General features: G+C 35.6%; 1 protein-coding gene and 1 non-coding gene across 2 annotated transcripts in view; both read left to right on the top strand.

Annotated features, from left to right (window-relative positions):
* AKAP6 (A-kinase anchoring protein 6) overlaps nt 1–21,061 on the top strand; it is a 461,269-nt gene that overhangs the window by 403,309 nt on the left and 36,899 nt on the right. The window contains exon 12 of the mRNA XM_047795625.1: nt 12,530–12,745. Within this exon, the coding sequence (XP_047651581.1) occupies nt 12,530–12,745 (216 nt within the window). The remainder of the gene's footprint in view (nt 1–12,529; nt 12,746–21,061) is intronic.
* On the top strand, nt 10,567–10,674 carry LOC125137081 (U6 spliceosomal RNA). Its single transcript, XR_007137386.1, has one exon. It is a non-coding gene; the product is annotated as a U6 spliceosomal RNA (small nuclear RNA).

Genomic DNA, 21,061 nt, shown 5'->3' with positions numbered 1-21,061 from the left:
GATTCTTCTCTCATTAAGTTAGCTTAATGGGGGTATATTGTGCTACACTTTGTAATATAGAATTCTTCCCTTCCTCTCCTCGAGACTCCGTTGGATATTCCTTTGACCTGGCCAGTGAATGCGAAAGATTAATTAAAGGCACGGATGAGTTCTGCTTGTTGGGATTGACAGATAACACAGATGAGAAAATAACCTTCATTCGTTCTCCAGAATTACTTTGAAATGATTCCCAGGGTATCAGTAAGAGATGAAAAGCACAGTGGGTATTGTAAACAGATTTCAAAATATAATAATGTAAAAATAAATGGCAATTAATGCCTTATCTGCTTATGAAAAGATTCATTGTAGGATTTTAAGAAAAAGTATTTTATAGTATAATGGCTAAGTTGCATTTATATCCAGCACCCTTTCCCCCTTATTGCTTGAAGTTACCTTTCTATAATTGCAGACTAGTTTAGCATCTTAATAATAATAGACATGTTTTTAAGAGATTATTGCCAAAAGTGCATTCTTTATTCCAGGGAGACTCTGTAATAGATACCAGCATTTTAGTAATGATACAAGCAATCTGTAAGCTATTATAGTTTTCTTTAGAGTAACTTAATCTTCATTTTGTTTTGTATGTCTGGAATTTTAATAGTGTTTTTAATTTAGAAAAGGAAGTATATAATATATTACTAATTACATGTGACTACGAACTAAGCACATGACCACTGAACTTGATTCTTAAAAACAAACATATTTAAAAGCACTTAACCTAGTGTAAGGAAAGACACAAAGAAATTAAACAATGCCACACAGGGATAACAGGAACGTTCATGGAATAACACGGTGAAAGTCTTCATTTTTATAATGGTTATTATGTCTTGATTCACAGTGAAAAAGTAGCTAAGGAGAATAGAAATATTCCTTTCCAAATGTAATTAATATTTTTTAAACAGATGAAGTTTAAAAACAATTAAAACATAAATATGAGAGCTTGTGTTAAAAGAATGATTAGTTTTTCCAATGATTTCCCATTATTCATTGAAGGGTGTCCAAGAATTTATGGCCTTAATAGTCCTGGTGGCCTTCAATGGCTCCACTTGATTGGTGAGGACACTAGGTTACAAGAACAAGCTCTTTTTCTAGGTCAAAGATAAGGTTAGTTAGGCCAGGCAGATAAAGATGACAAATCTTTGGACCTCATTTATCTGCCATCCAGATGAATAGAGGAGAGATGATTTTTCTTAAAAACGAAAGTGTTCACAGACAATATTTTGATTTTAAATAGTGAAAAAAATCATTTAGTGTTAGAATCTAAACTTACATTGTCATGTACAATTTAAAAACTATTTTGGCACACATCCCAGACCCTATTCCAGGAGCTGATAGAGATGTGCTTGGTGAATCAATTTGGGTGGCTTTAATGCTATTTTTAAAATCTAGCTTTTACATTAAATAAACCAGTTTGTTATTTTGAAAGAAGTTATAATCTACTTAAAACTGTCATTCTCTGTTTCTGACTTGCAATTAGATGGTATTTCCAAAATGTCAGACCTAGATTCTGCTTATACCATCACCATAATAAAATGTGACAGCCAAGATATTATATCAATACCTTTCCCATAATTAGTAATAAGGATCCTGCCAAGGGTTAACTAGAAAAGTTTCATAAATGTTTTTCTACAAATGGTCCTGAAGGCAGTATTGTGCTTTTAAAATCTGCTAATGTAGCAAAGACTCATGACAACCAGGAGACAAATCTATGAGCAAAACTGTTTGGAGAGAATAGTTTTGTGGTATATGATGTATGGTATGTAAATGAGCTTATTAGGACTCTCATCTATTTTATTATTGGTGACCAATTTAATAGAGGCATTTAAAAAACAATATTTCTGCCTGACTCCTAGAAATGAAGAAGATACATTGATATAATTGAGAGCAAATGATTGCATGTCGTGCCATTTAATCATGTCATTTTTCAATTGCTATTTTTTGCACTTCACTGCATGCTTATAGAATATTTAGCTTCAGTATAGATTAAGTCCCAGAGTTTGCAACTGAGCTGAGTTCCTACATTGGCTGACGTTGTCTCTTAAGTTTGGAATCAGTTAAAAATATAAAGATGTCTTTTGCCCCGCCCCCCTTTTTTAGGGCCACACCCAGAGCATGTGGAAGTTCCCAGGCTAGGGGTCACATTTACCTAAGCCATAGCCACAGCAACGCAGGATCTGAGCCACATCTGAGACCTATATCACAACCCACAGCAAGCCTAGAATCCTTAACCCACTGAGTGAGGCCAAGGATTGAACTCGCATCCTCATGGATACTGCTCGAATTCATTACCACTGAGCCACAGTGGGAACTCCTTTTGACCATATTTTCTTTAAAATGTGTAAGTCTCAGTGTTTCTTTAAAATGTGCAAGTCATCATTCATACCTTACTTGAGGTGTCTTAATTTTTCTTTTGCTGTGTTTTTTCTTTTTTTTTGTCTTTTGTTGTTGTTGTTATTGTTGTTGTTGTTGCTATTTCTTGGGCCGCTCCCATGGCATATGGGGGTTCCCAGGCTAGGGGTCCAATCGGAGCTGTAGCCACCGGCCTACGCCAGAGCCACAGCAACACGGGATCCGAGCCGCGTCTGCGACCTACACCATAGCTCACGGCAACGCCGGATCGTTAACCCACTGAGCAAGGGCAGGGACCGAACCCGCAACCTCATGGTTCCTAGTCGGATTCCTTAACCACTGCCGCCATGATGGGAACTCCTCTTTTGCTGTTTTGAGTCCAGGTTGAAGATTCTTATTTGCAACATTTATACACTAGCTATAGCTAAGTTAAGCACATAATTGGCTCAAGAATGGAGCTATCAGGACCAAAATATCTGTTGACCCCTTGCTGGAAACGTTGATAATCATTTGCCTAATGAATGTTCCTTGCTTTTGTTAAATCTTCTTTATTATTTATATAATTTACATCTTTCTCAGAAAAGAGATTATCTCCCACTGTCTGCTAGAATATGAGGTCCTTCAGGGCAGAAAGTTTTGTCTTTTTGTTCACTGATGTATCTTAACACTGAAAACAGTGCCCATTATAATAGGTGTTTGTCATGAATTACTATGAAGTGTTTTCCTTTATGTTAATCTCAGAGGACTTTACATTTCTGATTTTATTACTCATTTAATTTATTTTGCTTTTTTTTTTAGGGCCACAGGTGTGGCATATGGAAGTTCCCAGGCTAGGCACTGAATTGGAGCTATAGCTACCAGCCTACTCCACAGCCACAGCAACGCCAGTTCCAAGCTGCTTCTGCAACATACACCACAGTTCATGGCAACACTGGATCCTCAACCTGATGATCCAACCCGTGTCCCTATGGATGCTGTATTAAAACAGGGACTGTATTGTTTTTATCATATAGTAGAATGTTTTATCTGTTGACTGAGATTTATAAGTTTGTAGTTATAACTCTATCCCAGGAAATTTTATAACCATTATTTTTTAAAAATAAAAGTTTTATAGGAGTTCCCATTGTGGCACAATGGTTAACGAATCCGACTAGGAACCATGAGGTTGCGGGTTCGATCCCTGTGCTTGCTCAGTGGGTTAAGGATCCGGCGTTGCCGTGAGCTGTGGTGTAGGTCGCAGACGCGGCTCGGATCCTGTGTTGCTGTGGCTCTGGCATAGGCCGGTGGCTACAGCTCCGATTGGACCCCTAGCCTGGGAACCTCCATATGCCACAAGAGCGGCCCAAGAAATGGCAAAAAGACCAAAAAATAAATAAAAATAAAAAAATAAAATAAAAGTTTTATAACATACAGTGTATTAATCTGTATATTGAGCCATGGTTGCAGAACCATGATAACTGAATGGTATTAGTAATATCATAGAGTCTGTTGTCGTGACACACCCTAAAGGAAGGGTAAATTATGTGATTATATCATCAGTTATGTGGTTGACAATACCTGACTTAACTGGCTTTACTGGGAGATTTTTTTAAAAAAATATCAACTTTATTGAGATATAATTCACATACTATAAAACCTAATTTCAAAATATTTTTACCACCTGGAAGAGAAACCCTTTACCCATTAGCAGTTACTCCCTATGCCCCCCGACTACAGCCCCTGGCAGCTACTAATATGCTTTCTGCTTCTATGCATTTGCCTGTTCTGGCCATTTCATACACATGGAATCATACAACATATGGCCTTTTGTGTCTGGCTTATTTCATTTAGTATAATGTGTTCATCCATGCTGTGGTATGTATCAGGACCTCCTTCCTTTTTATTGCCAAATAATATTCCATTGTATGGATATAATGCTTTTTAAATCTATCTATGAATGGATGTTTGGGTCATTTAAACCTTTTGGCTATTATGAATAATGTGGTTATGCATCTTTGTCTACAGACTTTTATGTGGTCATATGTTTTCATTTCTTTGGGCATATACTTAGGAGAGAAATTCCCGGATCATATGGTAATTCTGTTTTTAACTTTTTAGGAAATGTACTTTCTTACAAATGAGTATATATATCATTTTGTGATCCCACCAGCCAAGAATGAAGGTTCCATTTTCCCTGTATCCTTATCAAAATATACTAATGTTTTCTGGTATATTTATTTGTGTTTTATTTCCAGCCTGGCACCACCACACCCACACACACAAACTAATTGGAATGTAAAGTCCGTGAAAGCAGATATCTTGTCACCCCCTGTTGTATCCCCACCAGTGAAAAGAGTGACTGGAACATAGGTGGCCCTTAAGTATATTTAGATGGCTAGAAGGATAATCGAATTATTATTAACATCATAGTCCACTTGAAATTCCACCCTGTTTGAAAACGTTACAAAAAATGGGAATTCCCATTGTGGTGCAGTGGAAACAAATCTGACTAGTATCCATGAGGATGTGGGTTAGATCCCTGGTCTCCCTCAGTGGGTTAAGGATCTGGCATTGCTGTGAGCTCTGGTGTAGGTCGCAGATGCAGCTCAGATCTGGCATTGCTGTGGCTGTGGCATAGTCTGACGGCTATAGCTCTGATTCAACCCCTAGCCTGGGAACTTCCATATCCCACAGATGCAGCCCTACAAAGCAAAAAATAAATAAATTAAATAAAATAAAACAAAATGTTACAAAAATTGTGGCTTTTTGAACTTTTCCTATGTGAATCTCTGGCGATAATACCTGTCTTTCTTTCCTTCCACTTTTTCGATCTTCAGCAACTTTCATAGCTTAGTTCTGGTCCCACAAATCTTTATGTGCTCCATCTAGTAGTGATCTCTCTTATTCTCAAAGTCAGTGCCCATAATTTTGCATGCATATCAATTACAACTTACTTTTGGGTCACAGCCTCAATATTCACAAGGCATGTTCACCTCCCTGCCCTCATTAAAACCTGCAATAACCTGATGGGTTAGATCTTATAAAAAAACCTTTGCCTTGCAAGGATTTCTCTCATTTAGAGTAACCAGAGCCCTCTCTTTATAGCCAGATTATAAGCCCTTAAAATTAGGTACCACATTTTATTATGTGCCTTTTACCCACCATTGCCAATCCTGTAATAAATAGTATATTGTTTGGCACATAATTGATACCCAATAAATGTCTATTGCTACAAGAAATATCATTCATGTGATCTTTGCTGATCTTGCCTTCAAATAAGGATCCCAAACCAACCAGTCAAAAGCATCTTCTGAAGAATCCCAGAGATACCAGTAGAGCCTCTCATTTTTCCTAGCTGCTCTATTCTTATCAGACCATGACTTCAGGCATTAACATTACCTACATCTGATGCCTTGTACCTTCCAGTCATCAAGGTTTTGTTTTACCGTGTAAGCTGTAAGTTTTCTGAGAGCAAAGCTTCTATTGCATTTAGCACAAGGCCAAATTTGTTAAGAATCATTAATTACTAAGACTTACTTGATAATAACCAAAAAGAGTAAGATCCCCAAATACGGTGTTCAAACAGTCGGCATTCTTTTTTTTTTTGGCCATGCCTGTGACATGCAGAGGCCCCCCTGCTAGGGATCAAACCTATACCAGAGCAGCAACCAAAGCCACAGCAGTGACAATGCCAGGTCTCCCACCTACTAGGCCACCAGAGGACTCCATCAAACATTCAACATTCTTAATAATTACATTAAAATTATGGAGATCATCAAGCAAATACTGTAAATTATCACTGGCTAAAAAGATCTATGCATTGCTTGATTCATTGAATTTTTTAGCCATTCAATAACAATTTAAAAAAATCATTGCTCACCATTGGGTATAGTTCTTAGTCTCTTGGCTCTAAGTGTGACTCCAGAATCAGAGCTTGTATAACTTCTATTTTATACATCTAAAAAAACTACCCAACTAAATTAATTCTCTTATCTGAAGAATTAAGTTCCTCTGTTTTCTGTAGCCAATGTTCTCAAATTTTTGTAAGCATCATAATCACCTGTAGGGCTGGTTAAACCTTGATTCATTGGGGCTCACCCCAGAGTTGCTGATTCCCAAGAAATGGCATGGCACCAGAGAATTTGTGTTTCTGACAAGTTCCCAGGTGATGCTCATGTTGCCTAGCCCAAGGTATACACTGAAAACCTTTGCTCTAGAAAATTTCGTCGCAGGTAGCAGACTAACAAAAGACAATTTCTCTCACTCAGAAAATTTAAAATGGTAAAATACAGAAAATGTAAAAAAAAGACAAAAAGCCCATGAAAAAGTACAGAAAACCTTGCCATAAGAAGATGGAGCAGTCTACTTCCACATGACCTATTTTAAACTAGAAGAACTCTTCCGTCTTTTCACTCCTCTTTCTCTCTGTATATTTCCTCTCTCCAAGTACATTGAAGGCAGTTACATATCATGTACATAAGTAGATCAAGATTTCTTTATTGTGCTTGCCACATGGCAGGCATATTCAGCAGATATTGTTAAACAGTTGGTCCATCTAAAAAGTAAAGTCATTGTTTGACTTTATAAATGACATTAGTTCATAAATAATTTTTTATTTGCTAGATTACCTAGAGTCCCACCAATTTGTTCATATTGGCATATCTAATGATGTCACATTAACTGCTGAATAAAATTATGTAAGCGATATGGAGACAGATTTATTTGGAGTTTCTCAGCTAGAGTTTTTTTTTTTCATTCTGCTTTTAACATATACTTGATTTTGTCTTTTTTGGGGGGTTTTGATGTACTATAATCATTTATTTGTTTTGTTTTCTGTTTTTTAAATTTACTTTATTGAAGTATAATTAATTTATAATGTGTTAATTTCTGCTGTACAGCTAAGTGACTCAGTTATACATATATGCATTCTTTTATATTGTTTTCCACTATGGTTTATCACAAGATATTGAGTACAGTTCCCTGTGCTATACAGTATGACTAAGATCTTATTGTTTATCCATTCTATGTATAATAGTTTGCATCTGCTAATCCCAGACTTCCAATCCATCCCTCCCCCATTCATTCTCACCCTTTGCAACCACAAGTCTGTTCTCTATGTCATATGGGTCATAGAGACACACACACACAGAAATGTATGTTTCTGTTTCGCAGTGAGTTCATTTGTGTCATATTTAAGCTTCCACATAAAAGTGATATCTTATGGTATATTTCTTTCTCTTTCTGACTTACTTCACTTAGCATGATCATCTCTAGTTCCATCCATGTTGCTGCAAATGGCATTATTTCATTCTTTTTTATGGCTGAATAGTATTCTATTATGTATGTGTACCACATCTTCTTAATCCATTCATCTGTTGATGGACATGTAGGTTGCTTCCATGTCTTGGCTATTGTAAATAGTGCTGCAGTAAACATTGGGGTGCATGTATCTTTTCAAATTTTTATCTGGATATATGCCCAGAAGCAGAATTGCTGGATCATATGGCAACTCTATTTTTAATTTTTTGAGGAATTCCATCTTATTTTCCAAAGTGTCTACACTAACTTACATTCCCAACAACAGTGTAGGAGGGTTCCCTTTTCTTCACACCTCTTTGGCATTTGTTATTTGTAGACTTTTTGATAATGGCTCTTCTGACTGATGTGAAGTGATACCTCATTGTAGTTTTGATTTGCATTTCTCTAATAATTAACAATGTTAAGCATCTTTTCACATGCCTGTTGGCAATCTGTACATCTTCTTTGGAGAAATGTCTGATTGGGTCTTCTGCCCATTTTTTGATTGGGTTGTTTCTTTGAGTTGTTTGTATATTTTGGAAATTAATCCCTTGTCAGTAACATAATTCACAAATATTTTCTCCCTGTCATAGGTTGTGTTTTCATTTTTTTATCGATTTCCCGTATGTATAAAAGCTTGTAAGTTTGATTGGATCCCATTTGTTTATTTTTGCTTTTATTTCTATTGCCTTGGGATACTGGCCTAAGAAAATATTGGTACAATTTTGTCAGATAGTATTTTGCCTATGTTCTCTTCTAGGAGTTTTATGTGGTTTTACCATTTTTCAATTTTCATTTTCCTCATGTCTCTTTTCTTTATTTAGTTCTTATATTTTATTTACTGTGCATTTTGGTTCTTGGTCCAAGTGTAGTTCTTTAATTGTAAATTTATTTATATCCCTTTTGATAGGAGATGGCAGTATTATTTAATATCAAGAATATGGATGTACATAGTTAACAGAATGGAAGAAAATATTTGCAAATGACAAAAGATTAATCTCCAAAGTATACAAATAATACTTTCAGCTCAATGTAGAAAATAACCTAATCAAAAATGGGCCTATCTAAATAGATAGTTCTAAAACAAAGACATACAAATAGCAAAAAAACACATGAAAAGATGCTCAACATCACTAATTATTAGAGAGATGCAAATCAAAACTACTATGAGGTATCATCTTACACCAGTCAGAATGGCCATAATCAAAAAGCCTATAAGCAATAAGTGCTGCAGAGGGTGTGGAGAAAAGGGAACCCTCCTACCTAGTCAGTGGAAACGTACACTGATACAACCACTATGGGGAACAGTATGGAGGTTCTTGAAAAAACTAAAAATAGAACTACCACATGCTCCAGCAATCCCACTTCCGGGCATATATCTGGAAATGTGTATGACTGAGTCACTTTGCTATACAGCAGAAATTGGCACAATATTATAAATCATCTGTACTTTAATAATAAAAAAATATGTTTAGAGGACTGGAGATCTGATCACTGTAAAGGAAAAGAACAATTTAGAAATTTTTTAATTTTTCCTATACTTCTTAGCTTTTTTAGCAAATCTGCTTTTTTTTTTTCGAAAATGAGGAAACAATAGAAATACAAAATAAATAAATAAAGTAGGTCATTAGAAACTAAAAATTAGCATACCAAACTATATTCCTACAATGGTATTCTAAAGTGATGCTAAGCAATGACCCCCCATACTGACAGAGGTACCTTTGTAGGGGAAAAAAAACTAAAAATCACCATACAAATGATAACGAAATACAAAGCATTTGGAATCTCTTTTTCTTAGATATACTGATTATTAGCTGTTTTTCTTTTTAAATTTTCCTTCTCACTTGTGGTCTTCAAACTTTTCTGGCAAGGGAATATGATTATGCTTGGGAACCAACATGTTCTCATTGGATCAAGAAAAATGCTTCAAAACTGGCAGTAATAAACCCTCCAACTTTTTCTGTTCCTTACTTCCTTTTCCAGTTGATTCACTCTCTGTTTTCTCCAACATACTGGGTACTCTCAGTGTCCCAGGCTACTGGGACAATGTTGTAAATCATTGTCTTCTCTTCTTAAAGGCATGACCACTTGCCTTGGACTGTCTGGCTCACACTGTTTCCCTAAAGATTTAATGACTCCTCCAATAGCAACTTGCATGAACTTGTATTTGCGTCTATCTTTCTGTGTTATTTTTGGCATTGTATTTGTATACTCCACCTCCAGTAGAGTCTCAGGGAGCAGTCACTTGCTCCTTTTTGAAGCCTCCACAGCTGAAACAGTACCTAGCAATGCAAGGTGCAGTGCACATTTGAGGAGGGCCAGGAGGCAGGGGTGAGTTTGTCCTATTTCTGTGCCTGCCTTAGATTGCTTAGCTTGGGTTTCTGTTTAAAAGTACTTTTCTCTGAAAATGTAAGCCAAAAATAGTTATAATAATCATTTTTTCATAAGTAGTTATATTTAACATTTCTCTATGCATAGTTTATCATGGAAATCATGTGAACTACTGATTCTAAGAAACATTGCCAGCAAATGCACTGATTTTATTTTGTGATTATAAATAAATATGTATATTTTAATGGTTGTCATGGAAATGCATTTATGTTGAAGAATGTTATTTTATCAATTATATATCCTAGATGTAAAAAAGTACTGAAAAATATGCTGGCCATGAAAAATTCTCAGTGCTCTCCTTTTTAAAGTAGTGTTATTTCCGAGGTATGCATGTAGGATGAATTATTAAAATTATTAATCTAGACTATAGACTAGTTCTTTGAATATTTAAAATTCTTAAATTTTAAGAATGGTTAAGATCCAAAAATCAGGTATTGAATGTCAACAGTTTTTATAAACAGCTAACCCAGTTTTTAAACCACCTGGACTGGTGTTAAGATGTTGGGTGGGGTCCTTGCCTTCGGCAGCACATACGCTAAAATTGGAATTATACAGAGAAGATTAGCATGGCCCCTGCATGAGGACGGCACCCAAATTCATGAAGCTTTCCATATTTTTAAAAAGAAAAAAAACAGATGTGGGGTGGGGATAATCTGGGTGCTTAAATGACGGATATATTCCTGATACTTATTTTCAACAAATTAACGACAAAACAAAAACAAAAAACAAAATATTCAGTGTTTATACTCATAGAACTCATTTGAATCAATTTCAGTTGGCCTGTATTATTATCTTGAAGTGTTTTATAATAGACCAAAAGTGGACATATGGTAAGTGGGGTTGCTCAACAGTTGTCCTAGAGAAAGAGAACAAATTGAAAGGCATGTGTTCGAGAGAATACATGTGTGTCAGGGGGTAGTTAACAGTATTGGAGGATAGGATGGGAACAATGCCCATTGCTTTGATAGGCCCTCAGGTTTCATCTTTGAATGTGTAGGGGTTTCTCCTCATTCGGCACTGAACTAATGAATAGCGTCAGTAAAGAAATTTGTCAGACCTGGTGGTTCAATCGGGAGTTATGTAGAAAAATAGTAATGAACCCTAGGAAAATAAATAAGGATAAGTTCAGGAAACATGACTAAAAATGCTGCACTGGTATAAATTGAATAATAAAATTCCTAGTCATATTTTGCTGTAAATAGAGGTTTGTGAATTTGTCATTCACCTTATTTAAAATTCAGAAATATTAAAGGTACGGGGTTCTCTCATTACAGAAATAATAGAATTCTAGCTATTACTGAGTTAGGGTCATTTAAATGGCTAGAGCATGTATTATATCAGTAAGTGGAACATCTGTATGAAACGTCCACCTGCTGATCTACTACCGCTCTGTGCACATTTCAATGAACCACACTTAATCATTTTAAGACTTCTTCTAATGAAGCCTTATCTAGATTAACATTTTAAGCACAAATACTTTTAGGCATTAAAACTCTAGCACTAAATGAAATTGCATTGTCTTGTTTACCCTTGTTGATTAATAAGCAATCTGTTAACTGTTAGAACAGTCCAATTGTGGCAGTAGAAGGAGATTAGTAATTCAGTGATGTTTGTGGATATAATCACCATTTCTCCTGAAGGCTCTGAATTAGAATATCACTTACACACTATCCGTAGGCAAAGAAAAGATATAATATTTTTAGACATGTGTATCCACTATTTTGCTTGAATCGTTCAGCTTAGGGTCATTGCAGCAATACAAATGCTTCTGGGGGCAAAATGTTATTTTGATGCATGCATATCCTTCTTAAATAGTGTGAATGTCTATTAAAAGAAACACCGCAACTAACAAATAATGCAGTAATAATCCAGTATCCTAATTTCTGTTTTAAGGACATTATTGCTTTGTTAATCAAGTTTCGGAAGAGAAATATTGCTTTTCTTTTCTTTTTTTTTCCCCAAATAATAGCATTATATATCAATTTTTTTGGCAATCTTATTTAACATATTTGCAGCCAGTAGAAAACTAAACTTTTGCCTCCAAAGAATCTAGGAGTAAATTTGAAAAAGCTCCATTTCCTTTTGGGAGACTTTTCTGTCTTCTTTGTTTCCTGTGACTCTGAATCAAAGCATGTCAATCTATTTGGCAATCATATGATCTAAATGACTTATTTCATCGTTAATCACCTAGATGTCAAAGTGGGACCCAACATTTTAGATGTAGAAATTAGGGGGTTTTTTTGTTTTTTGTTTTTTTAAAAAGAGGAAGAGGAATGAGATGCAGCTTAATTCACTGGCATTAGTTGAAGATCTATAGAAGATCTCCAATTTAAAGGCAGCTCTAGAGTCCTTGTCTTGTTGTTCATAGCTGAATGTATCACTACCATTTCAAATTATCATGGAAGAGGGGTTTCATGTTTTAGGGAGCTCTGCCCTATAAACACTCATGGATGGGTCCCTCTTTCTGTTGCAGTCCCTCTGTTGTGAAATCAAGCAGCGACGTCGTGGCGTGGCCTCCATCCTGCGATTATGCCAGCATCTTCTGGATGACCGAGAGACCTGCAATGTGAACCCAGACCACCAGCCCATGCAGCTGATCATTGTGAATCTTGAACGGAGGTGGGAAGCCATTGTCATGCAAGCTGTCCAGTGGCAAACACGGCTACAAAAGAAGATGGGAAAGGAATCTGTGAGTGATGATTTCTTTTTTTTAAGCATAAAGCTCTTTCATTTTTCTCAGAAAAAAAGAAATTCTTTTAGGGCTTGGAAAATGTGTTCATCTTACAAGTGGTTTTGCTAATGAAAGAGATAGCTGTTTGTAACCACTAAAAGAAACTCCACTTATCATACATGGAGATTTATTTGCCTACTAAGAATTTGCATTTTAGACTCATTGTCTTTAAAAAAAATTAAAAATCATATGGAGACTTTGCTTAACTTTCCCAAACTAAGCCATTAATTCTTTCCATCATTCCTTCACCAACAATAATCATTAATCCTACATACAAAAACCCCATGAAGATTTTTCTAGGAAGTGGCTTACTCCTCAGAGCATATGGAGCAATGTGAATACTCTGCAGATAAGGAAGTGGTATAAAGCATCCCATCTATCATTGCTTTAGGTGATATGGATTAATACTGACCACGAGTAAAACAATTGATCTCTGTTGATCCTGCTTAGAACTCCAGATAGAGTTGCATTGCTGAGATTGAGCAAGTTTTCTTTGAGGGTTTTAATGCAGTTTTTAACACAGGGATAGGGAGCTGTTTTATGAATTTTCCAAATTGACTCTGAGTTCAAGCTGTTGCTAGATGAAGGAAATATATATCACTAGAGTTGTTTTGTTATAATACAGAGTATGCACTTGTCCAGAAAACCCTTTGTATCCTTAAGGGAAAGGATTTATTGATAAAAAGATTGCATTCCCAAATTACCTTGAAGTCACTATCTGTTAGTTGAAGGCCTAATTCCCATGTTTGACTTACAGTATGATATCCAAACATACATACATACAATGAAAAGTTTTTCTTATATATTTATATTATCATTCTGTGTCTTCAGAAAGTTTACGATTCAAAACTGAAAATCAAAGGTAATAATATTTCCCCTCAAAAACAGTCTTCTCATATGAATTCTAATTTTAACAAAGCCTTCATATTTGCGACCTGATGTCCTTGGCGTTGGGGACTGGGAACAGAAGAGACAATGAATCAGTAAGCCTTCTCACTCTTCTTGCATCTGTAGTTATGTTGAGTCTAAAGGGTGATTTTATCCTCAATCGTTCACTTTAATTGTTTTGAGCTGAAGTTGTTAAATTTCTTAAGACTTCCAAGTTATTACCAGTAATCAGATTCTACATAATTGGATGTCTTTTCTTGAAATGACCTGTTTGTTGTGAAGCTATTTAGCTAGAGTGTTTTCTCTTCTTTTCTTTCTTTTTTAATGTATGAAAGGGTAGAAGAGGTTATTTTTTATTCTATAATTTGAAAGCTCTAAGCATAGTAGCAGCTATAGTAAAATTTATATGAAAACCAACTGCACCTGGGGAGGCTCTAACATTTTAGAAGCAATCAGACTGCTTTGGAGGAGACAAAACTGGGTTTCTTTGGAGATTTGTTTGAAATCATGTGACCAGAAGTACAAAACAAGATCTCTGTAGACTAGCTGTAAACGTTTTTATCCTACTTCTGTGGGAAAGGTAAGCTTTAGCCTTGAAACCCTGGCTGCTTCTTAGAGGCTGAAGCTACTATACAGATAGGTAGATGAAAACTGCAGTTAGAAAAAAGTCTCCCCTTTTCCTTAGGCTGGCTGCTGAATGTGTAGGTTTTGTGGAATGATGAAGGTAGCAAATAAGGTCCTCTGGGCTAAACAGGGTTGAAAATCACTGGAGAAAGGGATAGAAGAGTAGAGAGTGGCACTAATGTCAACAGTATGATGAGCAGAGTGCACCTTACCAAGGTGGAGATGTTTCTGGCTTCTGATCTGTGTTGGTTGAGTCAAGAGTCCAAGTTGCTAGGCAAACAAATATTTCACCACTATGGGAAGCTGTCTTTGCAGAGAATCAGAAGCCTCTAAGTGGTCTGTTTGCTTATTCATCCAGGGTACCCACTCCTATGCCATCCCCTTCTTGTTGTGCTCAGGGACTTTCAGGGACTTCCAGGTCCTGGGTCATACTTGCATATAGTAGATGTTTAAGAGACATTTGCTAAATGATTGAATACATACTCCCATTTGATACATTTTGTTTCATTTTAGCATTTGGTTTGGAGTTACTGTATCTTTATTAATTCTCAGTGTTCATATTCTCACAAAATGACTTTGATTGTTCCATTTCTCTTTGAATACTTCACCTTCATGAGACCACCAAGAAGATACCTTTTAACTTTTCTTCTTGTATGATAAGAATAGTGTTTCCAAGTTCTAAAATATGATGTGAAGTCCCTTATGGCATATTCTCTTTTCTTCAAGTTATTTCTGAAGGAAATTCTCTATGAGGTATTGGATATCATTCTGAAAATGTGGGCTAGGTTCTAACACTTAGAATTAGAGGCTCTAATTCTATCTCTGTATTATAGAATTTTCTTAATTAGTCATTTTGGATTTATATAAGTCATTATAGCTTGTATAGAGAGGTCACCTAATTGTCCATCCAGTGCTCCTCATTTTTCACTTTATATCTGTCTGTGTAATGATTTGATTACTATTAATCTTCTCCACTAGTCAAAAGAAAGCAGTCCCACAGCCAGTTTATGCTCACCTTTGCATTTCTAAAACTCCACGTAGTAGGTAGGGCTTAACAGGTATTTCAGAACATTTAAATAAGTGAATTTTCTCTAAGTGATGCTTTATAGCAGTCAGAGAGTCAAAGGTAAATAAGATAGTCTCCTTTTAAAAAAGTGTAGTTGATATAACTATACAAATAACTATAATGCTGGGTATGTTGAGGTAATTACTGGCTTCAAGCTTACAGTTAATACTGACAAAAATATGGAAACTTACATATTTTTCCATACTTTATTACTCAGAAAAATTCAGATAAATGTACAAATGACAATTAAACAAACTACTCTGTTAGCTTTAACTAGGTATGAATCTATCTCTTTTTTTAACTGCAACAAAGAAAAGATCTGGTGTTAAATTCTGGACGTTAAAACAGTCAAAACCCCAAAGCATGTTATCCCTTATATCAAGATTTTTAAATTGTAGAGTTCATTTTTGATGCAGTGGGTTAAGGATCTGGCATTGTCACTGCAGCTGCTTGGATCACTGCTATGGCATGGTTTGATCCTGGTCCTGGAAACTTCCATATGATGCAGGCATGGACAAAAAACAAGATTTGAAAGTGTATAATTATTTGATACTACGCTTTGTTCTTCCTACATTCATGTTCTTTATCCAAACTTACTTTGTGTTACCCATAGAAATATCTGTCTCTACTTTTTTAAGCTTTTTTTTTTTTTTGTCTTTTTGCTATTAGTTTGGGCTGCTCCTGCGGCATATGGAGGTTCCCAGGCTAGGGGTCGAATCGGAGCTGTAGCCACCGGCCTACGCCAGAGCCACAGCAACGCGGGATCCGAGCCGCGTCTGCAACCTACACCACAGCTCACAGCAACGTCGGATCGTTAACCCACTGAGCAAGGTCAGGGATCGAACCTGCAACCTCATGGTTCCTAGTCGGATTCGTTAACCACTGCGCCACGATGGGAACTCATACTTTTTTAAGCTTTAATTCTAATTTTTGATTGAATATTTTTTATTTCTAGGCTCCTGCCTTCTTTCTTTATGAGCTAAACATGCTTGAACTTTGTTCCTTTGACTTCTTTCTCTGATTCAGGCTCCATATTTTGGCTAAAATGTGCCTGTATTACTGTAAATCATCCTATTTGTCAAAATAGCATTCTGAATTTAGGGTGTATTTATTTTAGAGAACCAAGATTTTTATTATCTTAACACTTTAAATCTCACTTCCTACAACAGTTGCAAATTAAACTATATGAGCCAATCCATAGAAATGACAAGGATCCATACCAATAATCTATAAATCCACTCAAGAATAATCTCTCTTAATCTTTGGCAAAGAGAAGATAACTTCTTTTTTTTTTTTTTTTTTTTTGCTGAGAAGATAACTTCTTGATGGAGGCCACAGACCTTCTTCCTCTAAAAATACATGGGCAGACTCCCACTTCCAGCCATGGTAAAGGACCAGGATCCTTGGATCTGAAACAACTAAAAAACTAGGCAGAATCAGAATTTGCAAGATCTTGAATACCAGGCAATGAGAGAGATGAAATGATTGAAGTGATACCATAATTACTCAAATTTCTGCCTAGAAAGATTTTTCAGGTCACATTGTATAAGAGGATATCCATGCAGAGAAGCTGACTCCATGAGTTGAGGAGACAGGTCTGAGGATCTGAGGAGGACAAGGCGGCTCAAGTTGCTACAAGGCAGAGTACTAGAAAGGAGAGCACTGCAGAGAGGGCCCTGGAGCTATGCAGAGGGGTCCTCTCAAGTCTTCAAGAAAAGGAACCACCTGAAAAAATTAGAGAGGACAATCCCTGGAGCTCACACACAGCTGGGAAAAGCTCCTTTTCCTATCAGTCAGAGAAGAAACCCTCATCACTCACAGGGCATATGACAGAGTACTAAGAATAGTTTTGCCTTAGTAATGGGGCAATATTAGACTAAATGTTGCTCTAAGCTTAAAAGCAACCCCTGAAAGGATTAGAACTCATTTAGAGTAATTTAACTACATCCCAGTAAAAAACTCAAGTATACTTATAGGCATACAAGTATCCAGCATCGAGCAAGGTAAATTTTATAGCTTCTGGCATCCAGTCAAAAGCTACCAGCATACAAACAAGAAGTAAAATAGATTTGACAATGAAGGGAAAAAATTCAATCAGTAGAAACAGATCTGGAAATGACAGACTATAGAATTAATAGATAAGAACGATAAAAGTTATTTTCCTTGTATTCCATATGTTCAAGAAACTAGAAAACACATTAAATAGAGACATTGAAGATAGCTGTCTAAAATCAAACTTCTGTAGGTGAAAACCATAATAACTAAGATGAAAAATACACTGGATGGTATTAACAACAATTAGATATTGCAGAAACATCAATTCATAAACCTGAAAACATAGCAATAAAAACTGTCCAAAATGAAACAAAGAAGGAAAAAAGACATAAACATAGCATTAATGAGCTGTGAGATAACTTCAAGCAACATTTTATAGGTATATATATGTGTGTGTGTATATATACTTGAAATTCCTAAAAATAGGACAGAGAGACACTTTTTGAAGAAATAATGGCCAAAATTTTCCAAATTTGATAAAAACTATAAATCCACAGATTCAGTATATTAAAAAACCTTAAGAATAAGAAATATGAAAAAACTCCACCACAGGACATCTTGTTCAAATTGATTAAAACCAGTGATAAGAGAATATCTTCAAAGCATCCTGAGGAAAAAAGATACATTATATACAGAAGAATAAGAAGAGTTATAGCATACTTTTTTCCAGAAATAATGCAAGTTAGAAGACAGTGGAAAAACAACTTTAAAGTATTATATCACTTATATCTGGAATCTCATGTATGGCACAAATGAGCATATCTACAGAAAAGAAACAAACTCATGGACATGGAGAACAGACTTGTGGTTGCCAATGGGGGAGGTGAGGGAGTGGGATGGATTAGGAGTTTGGGGTTAATAGATGTAAACTGTTGCATTTGGAATGAATAAGCAGTGAGGTCCTGCTGTATAGCACAGGAAACTATATCCAATCCACTGTGATGGAACATAATGGAGAATAATGTGAGAAAAAGAATGGGGTCACTATGCTGTACAGCAGAAATTGATAGAACATTGTAAGTCAACTATAATAAATTTTTGAAAAGTATTAGAATAACCCAGAATTTTATACACCAAGAAAATATCATTCAAAAAGGAAGACAAAAATAAATGGTTTTCAGATATCAAGACCCTGGAAAAAAATTATCACCAGCAGAATTGCAAGAAACATTAAGGGAAACCCTTTCAGGCAAATTTTTGAAAATGATGTCAGTGGAAACCTGAATTTTCACAAAGAAATGAAAAGCACTGGAAATACTTACTGTGTGTGTTAACATAAAATTTTTTTATTTTTTACATTATTTAAATCTCTTTAAATGATCATAAGTTGTTCAAAGGAAGATAACAATATATTATGGGATTTATAACACGTGTGGAAATAAAACATATCTCAAGAATATCACAAATGCTAGGGAATGGAACTATACTATTACATGGTTCTTATATTAAGTATCATGATATCCCTTAAAGATAGATAAGATAAAATGTATACTATAACTCTTTAAAAATATAAGAAGTATAACAAATAGGCCAACAAAAGAAAGGAAATTAAATCATTTTAAATAACTCACATGATGCATAAAAAGAGGGAAAATGAGAACAAAAATAGATGTAAGAGATGGAAAATTGAACATACTGTTATAATTCTGTTAAATATCTAAAAACCCCAATTGAAAGTCAGTTCCCGTCATGGCTCAGTGGTTAATGAACCCAACTAGTAACCATGAGGCTGTGGCTTCGATCCCTGGCCTCGCTCAGTGGGATAAAGATCCTGCATTGCCGTGAGCTGTGGTGTAGGTCGCAGACGCAGCTCACACCCTGCGTTGCTGTAGCTGTGGCATAGGCTGGCAGCCACAGCTCCGATCAGACCCCTAGCCTGGGAACCTCCATATGCTGTGGGTGCAGCCCCAAAAAGACGAAAAAAAAAGAAGTCAGTAATTGACAGATTGCATAAGAAAGCAAGACTGAATATGTTGCCATTTTCAGTATATAGAAAAGTTAAAAGTAAAAATGGAAAAATGAATATAAGCTAAGGCACTGAAAGAATGTTGGAGTGGCTGTATTAAATTAAACAAATCAGAGTTCAGAGCAAAGAGTATTACCAGGTATAAAAAAAGACTACTTCTTAATGATAAAAATGCTAATTAATTACAAAGATACACCAGTACTAAATGTTTGTGTTCTAGTATTTATAAATCAAAAATTGTACATCTACAGGAAGATAAAAATATGCCGTTTGGGGCAGAGATTTCAACACCTTTTCTCAATAATTGACAGTATAAGTAGATAGAAAATCAGTAAGAATATAAAAAACTTGAATTACATCGTAAATCAACTTGACTTAATTGACATTTAAAACACTCCATCCGGAGTTCCCGTCGTGGCGCAGTGGTTAACGAATTCTACTAGGAACCATGAGGTTGCGGGTTCGGTCCCTCCCCTTACTCAGTGGGTTAACGATCCGGCGTTGCCGTGAGCTGTGGTGTAGGTTGCAGACGCGGCTCGGATCCCGTGTTGCTGTGGCTCTGGCGTAGGCCGGTGGCTACAGCTCCGATTCAACCCCTAGCCTGGGAACCTCCATATGCCGCGGGAGCGGCCCAAGAAATAGCAACAACAACAACAACAAAAAAGACAAAAGACAAAAAAAGACAAAAAAAAAGAAATTGAAAAAAGAAACAAATAGAAAAAAATCAGCAACAGAAAAAGCTGTGGGTTTTTTTTTTTTTTTTTTTTTGAGATCAGTGAAACTAATAAAGCTGTAGCAAGATTTCTCAGGAAAAAAGGAAAAGAGAAATTATCATTATCAGGAATCACTACAGATTCTACCAAAATTAAAAGAATATAAACAGAATATTATAAATAATTTTATGCCATTAACTTCAACTATTTAGATAAAAGGTACAAATTCCTTAAAAGTTGAAAACTATTGGTGTTTACTCCAAAGGAAATACACAACTTGAATAGCTCCATATCTGATAAATAAATTGAACTATTAGTTTAAAACCTCCCTACAAAGAAAACTCCAGGCCTAGATGGCTTTATAGCTAAATTATCCCAAATAATTAAGGAAAAAATAGTACTAATTTAATGCAAAATCTTCCAGAAAATTGGAAAGGAAGAAATACTTCCTAACTCAGCATTAGATATTATAAGAAGATTACAGGTTTGCCCATTGTGGCTGAGTGGATTAAGGATCCAGAATTGCCACAAGCTGTAGTGTAGGCCATAGATGTGGCTCAGATCTGGTGTTGGCTATGGCTGTGATATAGGCTTCAGCTGCAGCTTCTATTGGACCCATATCCTGGAATATGCCACAGGTGTGGATGTAAAAAGAAAAGAAAATTTAATTTAAAAAAAAGAAATCTACAGACCAATATCCCTCATGAATATAGATAAAATTTTTAAAAATGTTTATCAAAAATTAACAATATATAAAAGAACACATTATGACCATGTGAGGTCTAGAAATGCAAAATTAGTTTGAAACATTTGAAAAAAAGCAATATAATTTACCATTATCAATAAAAAGGAAAACTATGGCCCACTGGGTACAGAAAAAAAAGCATTTACTGAAATCCAATAGCCTTCCTAATAAAAGCTTAGAAACTTAAAAATAAGTTTCCTGAACTTAATAAATGTGC

Source organism: Phacochoerus africanus, chromosome 9 (assembly GCF_016906955.1).
Source record: "Phacochoerus africanus isolate WHEZ1 chromosome 9, ROS_Pafr_v1, whole genome shotgun sequence".
Classification (NCBI taxonomy): Eukaryota; Metazoa; Chordata; class Mammalia; order Artiodactyla; family Suidae; genus Phacochoerus; species Phacochoerus africanus.
The sequence above is the reverse complement of the archived record's forward strand: the minus strand, read 5'-3'. Positions and strand labels throughout refer to the sequence as shown.